We start from the raw sequence: 13,953 nt of genomic DNA, 5'->3' as shown, positions 1-13,953 counted from the left end.
ATTCCTGTGGGGTTGTGAAATCAAACCTTTGTAGGAGAGCACAAAAGAGCTCAACTGATCAGTTAAAAAGTCATTGGAGAAAATCCCAAGATCAGCTTTTTGAATATATAGAGATACTTTTGTCATTTGTTTTTTAAAGGGCATGGTTTTCATCCTGTAAGCCAGGGCATCAATTAGATTTTTGGTGCTGTTGAATGAATCAAAATGAATAGGTTTCCTGTGTGAAAGAGCTTCCAGACCTGATGGGCAAGGCAAGAAGTTTTTAGGAACATTTGCCCTATGGTTAGGATCTAGAGTGAGAATAGAGTAATACCGAACCTTGGGCTGAATCCATCCTGCTAACAACTGGATAGGAAGCAAAGCCGCAAAATCCTGCTGTGGTACATTCTGCAGTCATGACATTTCTATTTACCATTAGCTGTGGTTTTGCAGGAATTAGGCAAGAGGTCTTGAGCAAACAAAAGAAAATCAATAAGGAAAAAAAAAGGTCACTGCTAAAGAAAATGCATATATGAATATGAAAGAGAAAGAGAAATAGTGTTAATGTTCTGTCCTGCTACACCTCTTTGATATCCTTGATACAATACCAAAATTCCAAACAAGATTACTTGTAATTCCAGTAAGACACTTCGTAGAAATCCTGAGGTCCTTTCTGAAGCAGATGCTCCTAATTTTTTCACCTTCTGCCTAATATGGTTCACTGGAAAACCCAGTCACGCATATTGCCATCTGTGTTTGCATGTATGTGCAATTCCACATTTGTTAGTCTGCTTTAAAAAAACATATTATGGGATTCACAAAAGGCATAGATCCGTGAGTGACTGAAGATTTGCTGCTTTCCAGCATTACAAGACTGTAAAGGCTTCCACTCCACTTTGTTGTGGGTTCATAGAAGCATATGACTTTTAAAGACAGAACTAGTATACCTTGCAAAAAACCACAGGAAGGATCTCTATCAAATTATTATGTCCTTTACAGCCAATCTGTTGAAGCTGTGCCTTTATACAGATGTAAAAGAGACATGACATATCTTCTTCATCAGTTTTAAGTACTGATAATCTCTGTTAATACTCCCTGTGGATAGCAAGCAGATTGCAGTCCTAAACTACAAAGCCTTAAGAAATCCTTAAGAAAATAATTTGTTAAAAAGCATTGAACTGTAGGAGTAAAAACTGAAATATTCATGTAATTTCATATCCTGCAGAGCTCTGAAAAATATTAGGTTTGTCTTGAGATGTAAAATAATACATAGCCAATTACAATATTCTGATTTTTTTTTTACAGGATTTAATCATACCAATCAACTCATAAAATACAATCTAAACCTGTTTTGTGAATACTGAACAAAATCAGCAATAAATGAAATTAGATATTTTAATTCTTCATAATTGTGTTAGACTACCTAAAGAAAATTGTATTTAAAAATCCTTTCTTATCTGAGTATCTTCCTATGTAAAATTCCCCTTCTATCTAGGTATTCCCTTCCCATCTTCCTTTTTGCTGTACAAGAACAGCATGCAGGAAGCAGGCACTCAGGTTATGATCTGCTGTTTGACAAGATGAGTCGACTTATCCTGTGCCCATTTCCTGGTGGCCACCTGGCCTTGAAGCTTTATGTTGGTGTATTGGGCTCACTGTATAGACATGTCCAGGTTAGTCCTGGTCCACTCTGTACAAAAGGAGGGGGCTTGACTTTGCCTTCCACCACCAGAACAGTTGTATCCCATTCCTGGACGCCAGGCAGCAGCTCCTGTGTGGGTGGGTGCGTGCACAGTGCACTGGAGAGCATTAGCCATGATGTTTCCTGGAAGCAATGTATCTACTGGACAGTCCAATCAGTCTATGCATACACAATAAATCAAATAAATCCAGCAACTCTGGGAAACATCAGATTGGCTGTGTATGTTCAGATTGACTTTACTGAACACAGGCAAAACCACGGGTCATCTGTTAAGTCCACAGCCTTCCTCTAATATAACTCACAGGTGTGAGGAACATGGGAATAGTGCAAGTGTTGAAAAAAATATACTAAAAATATCATAATACTTATGTATTATTCATATGCCCAACTTTAACTGTTCTAAACATATTTGAAAATGGACTTTATAATTAAAAATAAGATATCTTAGCTAAGAGACTTAGAGAATTTAATAAAGTGGCTGGCAAGCCTAGAGCTGGTGCTGATTCTGGAAAGGAATGTGTACTAATTAACTGATTATTAATGTCTCTATTCCTTTTCCAAATAACAAGCCCCCAGAACCCTTTCCATAGTGTGAAGGGGGCCTTAGTAAACACACTACTCTCTAGGAAAAGGATCTGTTCCATACTAGCTCTCAAACCTTTCCAGGAATCAGCCACTTGTTACTTTTGGCTTTACAAGTTTTTCTCTAATACCTGAAGTTAATTTCTGCATGTGACTCATGACAGATCTCTGGCTCCCTGTACAGTAAATTTAGCTTGAGGCATTGCCTCTGGAAAAACTGAGCCAGTATGGTGGCAACTGGTAGCCTGAGGGGAACAGCATGGAAGCCTAACCTAAAAGATTACACCTTTCCTGAGTTTAAAAAAAAAAAAAAAAAAAAAAAGAGCAATAAGAACCTTGGAAAGAAGTAGGTGAAGAAAATTAAAGTTTCCCATGTGCAGAATGTATCCACTTGGCTGGGTACCCATTCAATAACCTTTCCTGATAGTTGTGAATACATGTAGAACTTTCACAAAACAAGTAATTTTTTTTTCAGCCCCATCTGCATAGAAAACCTAGTTTTCAACTTCTAGGCACTGCTAAGAGCATACTGTTAGTGTTGTTGCAGATTGCATATCTTTTGTTCCCATGTCATGATTCTTCTACTAGCAGAAATTTGCCAAACTTTCGCAGTAAAATATCATAAAGCAAACTGATTATATAAGCAGTGCTTCCCAAAATTATTCCTGTGTTTTGAATAGTGACAATGATGCGTTACATTTTGTTAGTCTTCTCTTTCAACCACTGCTGCTAATTTTTGCCTTTATAAGGCTCCAAGGTGTAATCTTGGAGTAAAGCAAGACAAGGTCTGTCACAGAGCCTAAGTTGGCCTTTAAAGGAAGTTAATAACTAATCCATCAATCCTAATGTTCACAAAAAGAGGCAGCATGGTACTTTATTACTATGGACACACTATTCTAAATGCCAAATTCAGAAGTTTAAGTGATACAAATTAGGCTGCTTTGCTTGTGTTTGGTCTCATAGCCTTTGGCTGAACAGAATTAAAGTAAGATGCAAAACAGAAACAGTTTCATTCCAATTTGTAAGAAAGCGTGGTTTGTAAATACATAATATGGAGCCAGAAATTAAATAAGTAAGAATTACTGCTTAAGTTAACCTTTTATCATTTTGTCATGCTACTGCACTGTCCACAAATAAGTTTTCAAGTTGTTTTAACTATTTCAGACTCCTTTTTGTTCCTTTGGACTTAAAATGGTATGTTTGAAGAGAATGTACAAAGGTATATCTTGTATATTGATTCTGAAGTTCAGTGAAATCAATGAAAGCCTTAATATATCAACTTCAAGAGGCTGGCATCAAGCAGTGGAAAAAGATATATTTAGGAGAGCCTCAAAAGAATAGAAAGCATAACTAAGAAGAGTACAAAAATGTCTTAAAAGATATGTCAATTCAGACATATTAAAGATTGTTTTGGATTAATCTTTGATTTTAGCTTTGGTACATGAACCTTTTTTCAGCTAATAAGGTCCTGTGGGATGAAGAGGTATTTTTGTCTGATGATTGAAGAAGTATTTATGTTTGATGTTCTCTAGACATTGTCAGGCTGAAAGAGATACCACTCCAGAAAGACTATACTACGATGACATGATGTTAGAGGAAAAGAACCAGCAAATTCCTTAATGAAGACATTGTGACCCATTTTACTTTCCTGAGCTCTGACTATGTGGAAGGCCTTAGCAGAGAGTCTTGCCCCATCATACCCTGGAAATTACTCCCAGAAGCTTTGCCCACTTGGAAAATCTACCAAAACAGGGTATAAGATCAGAGTTCAAGACAGAGAAATTGACAGGGTGTGTTTTGTCCTTCAGAGCAAAGCTCCTCCTGTTTTTCTTCAGATCCTTATATTTCCCACTTGCAGGGTACTTGTGGAAGTTTGCAAAAAGTCAGTTTGGCTTTGCAATATTTGTTATCCACAGATACTGGCAAGTTGTAGTAGGATAATGATATTGGTGCAAAAAAGGGTCTGATTTGGCCTCCAAAGTCTGTACCTAATGCTCAGTAAAAACTGAAATTAACACAGTTGTAGATGTATATACAAGTAGAAAACCACTAACAACTGATAAAAATCATTCTACTTTATTTGCATGTGGCTCTTAACAGTTCTCTGTGCCTTTACTGTGCAAGCTCATCATATTTTGGGTACTGCTTAGAGTGTAGAAGTTTGTGATGTCTACACAAGTGCTTATTTCTCAAATGAAAAACGGAAAAGTGCCTAAAAACAGGCGGTAGAGGAATGTCTCTAAATATAAAAGCATCTGCTTTTGTAATTGTATTTTCATTTATTTGGCCAACATAGGTAAATTTAGTGTAATCTTAATATCCTGTCTTCTTCCACGTCTTCATTTTTGGCAGAGTGCTTTACTTCATCCAGATCATGTTGCAGTTAATGAAATATCTACACTATTGACAGCATTCTGAAGTGAAACTTACAACCATCTAATGTTTCTTTTTTGTCCTTTACATCAGAATGCTAAAGTGAAAAAAAGTTTTTAACTATTTGCTATTAAATCCCCCCCCCGAGCCTTTTAATTCATTTTAATAGTTCTTTCTAGAACACGAAAACATTTGAAAAAAATTATGTCTTCTCTCCAGCAAAGACAGAGAAAACAGTTCTAAATCAGATTGAGCCTTTACATTATGGGGACCATCAAATCCTTCACTCCAGCAGTTGCCTCAGCAGAGAAAATATATTAAGGTAGTTAGGATCATTTTAATTAGATTGAAGGCCCATATATGGCTGTCTAACTTTTTGAGGACAGAGAAAGGGCAATAATACATCTGAAGGTCATCTGAGTCTCTCTAATAGACTGTGATACTCGGACCAATTGGTAAATAGAGGAAAAATTGAGTTCTGGGGTTAACTTGTGTCAGCACCCAAAGCAAGTAAAAGATTTTCCCATGTTTCTGGTTAGGATTAGTTCTGCAGGTTTTCTTGCAGCGTGTATCTCAAGCACTGCAACAGATTGTAGGTGTGTGTCCAGATTGCATTAACAATCCCCTTTTATAACTGCAAGCAAAGTTTGTTCTGAAGTTATAAAGGTCATCCTAGTAATACCACGACTGGTTGACATGACATATAACCATGACCTATTTTATAGTTCTCTTCAAAGGTTTTTAATATTCATCAGAGAAAGTCTGGGAAGTGGGTACTTTATTTACTCAGTGAAAGCTTATAAAATAGCTATATTAAAAATTTTTATATATGTCTATGATTTTAATTTATTACCCTTCCTTGTTGTTTTTCAAATATATTCTGTTCTGAATGCTGTTGACAGAATAACAATGTTTAATTGTACCACAAGGCTTTATTTATGGGCAAACCATTTCAAAAGAAAAAAAAAATGTTTTTTCAGGTTTAGCTCTGAAACTAAATTTGACCTGTCTGTGTGACGAAACCTTCTTTATTTAGCATGCTTGGGCAAGCAGCGCTCTGTCTCCTGAGAGATTAACATTGTAAGCAAGCTATGCAGGTGACTCAAATCCAGTTAATCTCACATAAAGAATGTTAATTGCATTGGCAATGGCATTCACTCTGATCACTTTATAGCTGTATAATTAGCTATTGGACATATTCAAGGAGCTGTCTGAGTGATACAAATACAGGAAAGAACATGAGAGATAACTTTTTGTTTCATGCTTCACACTGTGCAAAATGCAGAGATGATGGAAAAATAGAAATAGCAGTTATTGGTATTTGCATGTCCCTGCTAACGGGGATCTGTGCTTACATAGCTATTTATTTTCTAGCAAATTCTTAACTGTGTTGGAAAATACACAGTTTGAGAAGCTGATCTGAAATGAACATGTATGTATACTCCAAAATTGCCTTGATGTAGAATCAGGTGATTTACCTAATGACCTTTGGGCCATTTACTGTCTCATCAGCTGAGTTCTTCTCAAAATGTGATAGGAATTTATTTTCTCGTCTCCTGTACACGAGCATTAGCAGTTTCATAAATATGCATGTGTTAGTTTCTTAGCTTTTTACAGGCAGCTTTTATACACATGGTCTAAAATAATTTTTGTATGCAGGCTAACATACAGACACATGCAGAATTCTTTAATTCAATGTGGATGAATCAGGGTCTCTAAATCACCTATGAGGATGCTGATCTGGATCTAATTTTCTTGGTTTAGGATCATCTCTTGAAAAACAAATACCAAAATATAGAGTGTACTGTGTATGAGCTCAGAGCAAGTATTGGTCTGAGCCCTTCTTAGGAGAGAAGTTGTGAATGAGATACTCTTGCAAACTTACAGAAAGTTTTATTAAGATATTCCCTTCTAGATCCACGTAGTTACACACAGGCAAAGTGCATTGCTTAGCATTAACGTTAACAACTAATGCTTTTGCTACTTTGTCCAGTTTTAATAAGTTTGCCAAACTGAAAGTCTTTATCCAAAATTTTCCATGCCTGATTGGAAAACTGTTTGGGTTTTTTTATTGCCAAAATAATTAATTCTTCTCTAAGAATGTTGAAGTTCCTGCAGTTTGAAGGTGAAAGGAGTAATTGGAGGGAAATGGGGAAGGATTTGAAGGAGAGGAATGGGGGAAGCTTTTTGTCCTGAGAAATGGAGGTCTCCCATATTGAATAACAGGGACCTAAAATTTTGTGGGAAATAGCTACACTATGCCAGAGATGTAATTTTTTGCTTGTCCAATGAATTTTCACTAAAATTAGCCAATTATGCACTGCTCTAAATAAAAATAAATCATCGATTCATATGCCAGAGACACCAGGTAGAATGCAGGTCTGAATAGCATTTTCTTGCAACTGCACGGCACTCCTGCTGTCACTCTCCTGGGATGATGCTTTGTTACTTCAACTGATTTTTCTTGTGTTAATATTGAGGGTGGGCTGTATCTGGATGGTGCAGAGGAAAGAAGCTCCAGTTCAAGTGTAGTTCACACAGTGGAGAAGAGTCAGTTTGCTGTGAGGTATGAAGAAGGGAGAGACATGGATAGTTGGAAGGGAGACTGGACTTGTGAACTTTCTGGGTTCTGGCTGTGAAAAGCAGTATTCTGGGCTAGGAGGAGACAAATCAGCTGAAGAAGCAGTCAGCAGTTGGAAAGAGCTGGCACAGCCAGTGGGTGAAACACAGAGGGACTTGAGGCACTGTCACAGGCTGGCAAAGACACATAGGCGAGGGCAGGAGCAAACCTAGCTGGACATTGGGAAAGGTCAGAGGAGACCTCAAGCACAGGGAAGGAAAAATCTGATGAAGCACACTCAGAACAAGGAGCGGCAGTGAAGGTTATATATGGCTTGTACACAGATGTGATACAGGGAATAAAGACACAGATTTCAAAGTGCAGGAGAGAGACTAGAACTGAATTTACTTGCCCAGACACTGCTGGAACCTGCAGGGCCTGGGCAGTACTAGGAATGGGACAAAAGCAATGGCTTGGGAGAAACAGGGAGAAGAATCTCTGCCTGTTAGATATGGTTTTATCTCTAGCATCTGGAAAAGTGCTATAGATTCTTGAGTGTGTCTGTTCTTCTGCTGACAAAATATGTTTTTCCCTTCCATTAGGTCCCCCTACTAGTATCATGGAATTCCTATCTGATGCTGTCACTTCATTTACATAATTATTAACAGCTGGTTTTGTGTTCCTTATTTTCTGACTTAATATTCTGATTTGTAAAAGTGGTGAACATTTTATGGGCTGCAACTGAATTCAATGAAGGTTGAACTTTGAACACACAAAATTAATGCTGGATTCTCAAAAAGAAAAATATTTGGCTGTTTTGTGTCTCAGGTTGAGCATCAAAATTTATCAGATATTTTTTACCTTGCTTTCTTAGATCTCCATTGCACCTCGGAGAGAAGCTATGAAAATAAGTGAATTGTTTATGAAGCATTAAGATAGGCGTAATGGAGGTCATGAGGAAATTAATAATTTTGCCTTTGAAGTGAAGTTTGAGTAGTATGACAGGAGGCCACCCACCAAACGGTACAACTAAAGCAAAATATTAAACACCTGCTCATTAAATGAATACCAACAATCCAGAGATGTTTGGGGAAAAAATAGTATGTGATCATATAATTGCAACCAGTCCCATAGGGCATAAACAGAAAGGGAGCGATTAAAGGGCACGCAGGCAGCCTTAGTTCTGGCACTGAGGTGCTGCGTGCTTGATTTTGAAATCTTGTTAATGTTCTTTTAATGTTGGGTTTTTTTTTTACTCTTTGGATATAATAAACATGGATAGCCATCCCATAAACTCAGCTCTGTAGTTATCAAGACAAACTTCCTGAGTCAGAATCTGGTATTGCCTACATCAGTGTGAATTTTTAGTAATTAAGTGACATCATACCCTTCAACTTGCTAAGAATGAAATGTGAAATGTAGTGTGTAACCCGTTTTAAATGTCTTTATAATAAATCCCTATCTTGAGTGGAAATACTGCTTCATATAAATCCAGTCTTATGATAGTTTGACTCTAACATAAATAATTTATGATAATAGAAGTGTGGTATGGCTAGGAGAGGACAGAACAAAATGTATGCAATCCAAAGGCAACTTGGAAACTAACCCCAGTGACATCCTTTCAAATGAAATTACCGGTACTTTGAGTTTGTACCAGTATAACTGAGATCAGATTGTGGCTCTGCATCTGGATTTTAAGCAGGCCTGTACAACATTATGATGATTAATAATATTTGTAGTTGTGCAGGCTAACATAACAAGAGCAAACAGAACTTATTATTCAGACCTTAATTTAGTTTTCCATGGTGAAGTTAGTGATGGGGGTCAGGGAAGCTCTGACCTCTGTACAGTAGTCCACAATTGGCAGAGATGCATAACATGGAGTTTACATTTTCCTCCGAAGCATCAAGATACTGATTATTGCCAAAAGCAGGCTGTGTCCATGGGCAGCTCATATACCACTAGAGCAGGCAGGAGCTTTTAGATCCCACTCTGTGTATGCAGCAGTGCAGAGCCAAAACATTTAAATGGAAGAGCACAGCCTTGGAGACCTCTCTGCTGGTGTGATGGGTGGGCAGTTAGTGCCAGCACAGGCTTCCTTCTGGTGGCACCCAGCTCTTGCACGCAGGCCGGATGCGAGAGCCCCTGCCTCTGCAGCCTGGGAGTCGTCTTCCGGGCTCTTTGTGCACATCATCAGTTCCACTTGTCTGAATTTGTGGAGCTCAGCCTCCTTTCTTCATTCTGTGACTCGGTAAGCAAAAAGATGCTGAAAAGTCGAACGTGTTCATTTCAACCCTCTGACTCACTAAGGAATTTTAATGTCTCTTTCAAGAGCGGCCCACGTTTCTCAGGCGACCAATTAACCAAGTGGTGCTGGAGGAGGAGGCTGTGGATTTCCGGTGCCAGGTGCAGGGGGATCCCACACCCACAGTCCGGTGGAAGAAAGATGATGCAGACTTACCGAGAGGAAGGTGAGAGCAACATTTGTGTTCCCCACACTTTCAAATTTCGATTGTTGAGTAATGCTGGAATCATTCCCCACTACTTGTTATTGGACATTATGACTGATTTATTTCCCATATTGCTGGTCTTTGGCACTACAAAACCTGTTCCAGAGCCAGCTGAGCAGGGAAACCCAGTCTGGATTGAATTGTCCAGGTAATGAATTCCTCTGGAAGGAAGAAAAGTGATGCGTAGGTATTGTGAGCACATGGGTATTCACTGAATTTACTGGAGAAAGTAAAGATGGTTTAGGAATGTACTAATTACGTACTAGCCTTCATAATAACATACTGATACCAAAAGGGAGAAGGCTTGGCTGGAGAATTGAAGAGACACTTCATTCACTAGCAGGGTGAATTAGAAGCAGCACACTGTGGTGGGCTTTGCTGGCTCCTTGGCTCATGTCTGTTAAGTCTTGGAGAAACCTTCTTCTTGAGGAAACAAAAAACTAAACTAGCAGAAGTGGAAAACAAAGTTGAAATCTGGAACCGGCCTCTGGTGTTCAAGAAAGATTCGTTTAGTCTGGAACAAGCGCAGAGAAAATTCCAGAGTGAGCAAGGGGATGAGAGTCTCTCCTATACAAAGACATTAAATTAGCTTGGCTTCTTTCAGCTAACAACAGATTTTGGTTTTTGCTTTCTGGAACTCTTTCTAGTTTTGATGCTGAATCATTATAAGATTAAAAAATCTTAACGCAGAAATAGGTCTAGGAACAGGAATGAGAACCCGGGTCTCCATAACCCAACTAATCCTTCTCGCCCTGTGAGTCCTGATTCATTTTTGCATGGTGCATTTAATTTCAACAGGAGACATAAATAGTGCCCTTTTTTCTCCCCCACCACAGCTGATTGTTCTTTTTCATCAGTGTTGCTTATTCCTGGGATGTGGCCGATGGAATTTGAAGAACGGAAGAAATAAAATCTAAAACTTTTGTTCTTCAAACAGGTGCTTTAAACAGTGGATTTATGTAGGCTGGCTGCCTGTGTTATTTCTACTCCTCCAATCATGATCTTAAAAAAAAAGCAGCTGCAATGGTGTTTGTGGCTAGTTTGTGTCAGTGTACATCAAGTGTGCTGTGAGCACACTGCTAGACTGGGCCTAGCTAAAACAAGTTAGATATTGCTCTCTGCTTGCTTTATCACAGCATGTTTTACATCTTCAACCCAACAAGGTGAAAAATGTGGTAAGACCATTACCTGGCAATCTTGGGTTGATATCTTTTGTTTCTCAATTTGTAAATCTTTAAGAAAATCCAGAGACTCAAATTGGAGAATACCTGTTTTAGTTTCCACACCCTCAACTTTGTAAGATGTCTTACAATTCTTCAGTTAACTATATTAATGTAATGATATATAATCTAGAAAAGACATTTCTATATAAGTACAAATACATACATATATATATAAATACTTACATTTTAAAATTAATTTCCTTGCAATTTGAAACAATTTTTAAAATGACATAGCTTTTTGCTAATTATATTGATAGATATGTATGCATGTAATACATCAAATATTTTGAAGAGCAGACTTTTGGATGGAAGGATGAATTTTTGTCTTTGCTTGCTATTTATGCATTGTAGAGTAGTTCATAGTAAATACATTGTGCTTCTGTAATTTGTTCTTATTGTTGTGCTACTTCTATTGTTTTAAATCATGTCTACTTCTAGGTCTCATAGGCAGAAGTAGTAGATGGTGAACCAACAATGCCCTTGATTAGATTGCACTTCTATTAAGGTTTTTTAATGACTATGTTCTTTCTTTTTCTTTTCTATCTTACTGTGAAAAACATAGTACTATGTGATTCAAGGTAGTTTTTTCTGTTCATTCATGATGTATTTCTACGGAGAAAGAAATATAACAGGAAGCATAGAAAGTTTTCGGTGGACTTTTAACTAGAAGAAGAGAAGGTTCATCAGATACATTGTGATCATAATCAACTTCAGGCTCATAAACTACTCACAATGTTTTGCAGTGTTTTTACACTGCTATTTAACATTTCACTTACTGTGTTTTGGCACCTTAAAACAGAAAGTGGGGGGTATGTCTTCATTTATGTCTGCTTCACAGAACATCAGAGGGGTGGGTAAAGAAGGGGCAAGGTTGAAGAATCTCATGCCAGAGACCACCTCGGGTGATAGAGGACTACCACTGCCCCCACCCATGTAGCGGGTTACCACCACATAGATTGGGGTCATCTAGTAGAGTCCAGCATCTACACTTTGAAAGCAAATACCTCTGATGATCAGGACTGTATGTTTTCTTTTCTAAAATGTGTAATTTGTATAGCAAGGTATGTAAGCAGAGTCTTCACTGTCCAAAAAGTGGAAGTTTCCAAACCATGCTGCATGATGCTTAATCAAGGAAGATAAACTTGGAACTTCTAAAAGAAAAGCTGTTGGTTTTTATGGATTTTTTTTAATACAAGCAAAGAAATTTGCCCAGGTATAGTCTGAATGAGTGGACGGATGAGAGAACTAAGTTCTTCCTCCTTGATGAAGTGGGAGTGTTTTTTTCTTTTTTGAGGTAAAACTGAAATTAGCTTTCTGCTTCTGAACTGAAATTTATTTTAAGCATTTTAACATCTACAGTGAAATGTGAAACCCTTAAGGAATTCCCTTTCTTATTCTTCCTACATGCATAAATCCTTCTTCTGAGCAGATCTGTGCAGCTATTTGTCTTATAGCTTTCAATATCAATTTCCTGTTTCTACAGCTAACGATGTTCTTTGCACTTCTGTCTGGTTTTGTTTTTTCAATAATTTCCTTTTGGCTTCATCCCTAGATTACAAGACAATTATAGCAGGTACCTGTTTCAACAAGTACTGCAAATTTTTAAATGTGTCTATTATTAGTTCAGCTTTCAAAAGTGTCTAGTTCAGTGATAGCAAAGTGGGATAAACTGAATTTTCATATGCATTTTGTTTCTGTAATTTGCTCCTGGTGAATGCCAGAGTTAGTGATACTGGATCCATAGTCTTTCAGAAATCTTTCTCTGTTTTTCCATCTTACTTCCTTTTAGCTTTTCTAGTGACACATGTGAAAGCAAAGAGAAAATCACAGTAATTTCTGGTGACAAATATAAACAGTATTGCTGCACCAATTGGTGTGTTGAGTAATAATTGGAAAATAATTTCAGGCTATTACAGTTTTAATTATAAAGGTCCCTGATGAACTGTAAGCATCTCCAGTTGCAATTGGATTGATTGAGAAAAAAAGCAACTTCTAAAGAAATTATGATGTTTGAAAATATGACTATTTAAAAAAAAATTTAGCCATTTTGTTGAATTGTCTATGTAATTACAGAGAAATGTATGAATAACTGTGCTTTAAAACTGAGAACAGATGGACATAAATCTATTCGGAGGGTGCAAGTCTTCATTCCGAATTTTAGCTATTTTGAACTGATGATCTAAGCCAGCTATGATAGTCCATATTTTGCGTTTAAAACCTTATAGTGCTTCTTATAGTGGAAGTTTTCAAAATGCCTAGGAAAAATAGGTCTCACTAGCAGTCAAAGGAAGTTAATTGTCCAACATCCTGTAGACCTGACTTGAGATTTCAAAGACTGTGGTATACATCACGGAGCTCTTCTGTGTATGACTGGGCAGGAATTAAGAAAGTGATATGAAGGACCAGGTGGAAACAGTTTTGTGACTTATGTATGCTAACCATTTTCATCATTCTTTTATACTGTTGTGATAATTAATTAATTAAATTCTTCGCACTTGAAAATTCTTTTTAGAGCTTAAACCAATAGCAGCAAATTAAATTTTGCTATTAAAAATGTTGATACTGCACCAATAGGGAGAAACAAAGTGTGAGGTCTGGGGTGCCTAAAGCTTTTTTTCAGAAGCTGTTCATTTTGCATTGGTGACTCGAGACTGAAATGCATTGTGAATCAAGGGTAGAGGTGCACGGTGTATATTTTATTTTGATTGTTCTAAAAATTCAGCATTACACCATAGCTTCGACAGTACATGCTAGGGAATAGTTAATCAAGTATGACTCATGTCAAACTACTGGAGGTGAACAGGATATTGTGGGGTCACCAGCCCTATGCCTTTGGCTGAAATATTAGATTCACTATTTCGTGAACAGGGTTTCTTTTTATTATAAAGTGATGCAAGGAAATGGCACAAAAGTTGTACTGAAGCAACTCAGACAATTGTGGCCATGCATAATGATGAGGACCTATTGCAAATTAAATAAAAATTGGCTTTATGTGTTGAAGTGTTTTTTCAGCCACACGTTCAG

The 13,953-nt window shown here is 37.4% G+C and overlaps 1 protein-coding gene across 9 annotated transcripts in view; it reads left to right on the top strand.

Moving 5' to 3' along the window:
- Positions 1 to 13,953, top strand: part of ROBO2 (roundabout guidance receptor 2) — a 474,011-nt gene that overhangs the window by 320,882 nt on the left and 139,176 nt on the right. For all 9 annotated transcript variants that reach the window (XM_074857947.1, XM_074857925.1, XM_074857932.1 and 6 more), the window contains exon 5: positions 9,529 to 9,667. In XM_074857947.1, the coding sequence (XP_074714048.1) occupies positions 9,529 to 9,667 (139 nt within the window). The remainder of the gene's footprint in view (positions 1 to 9,528; positions 9,668 to 13,953) is intronic.

Source organism: Strix uralensis, chromosome 2, assembly GCF_047716275.1.
Source record: "Strix uralensis isolate ZFMK-TIS-50842 chromosome 2, bStrUra1, whole genome shotgun sequence".
Taxonomy (NCBI): Eukaryota; Metazoa; Chordata; class Aves; order Strigiformes; family Strigidae; genus Strix; species Strix uralensis.
This window is presented reverse-complemented; position numbering and strand designations above follow the sequence as displayed.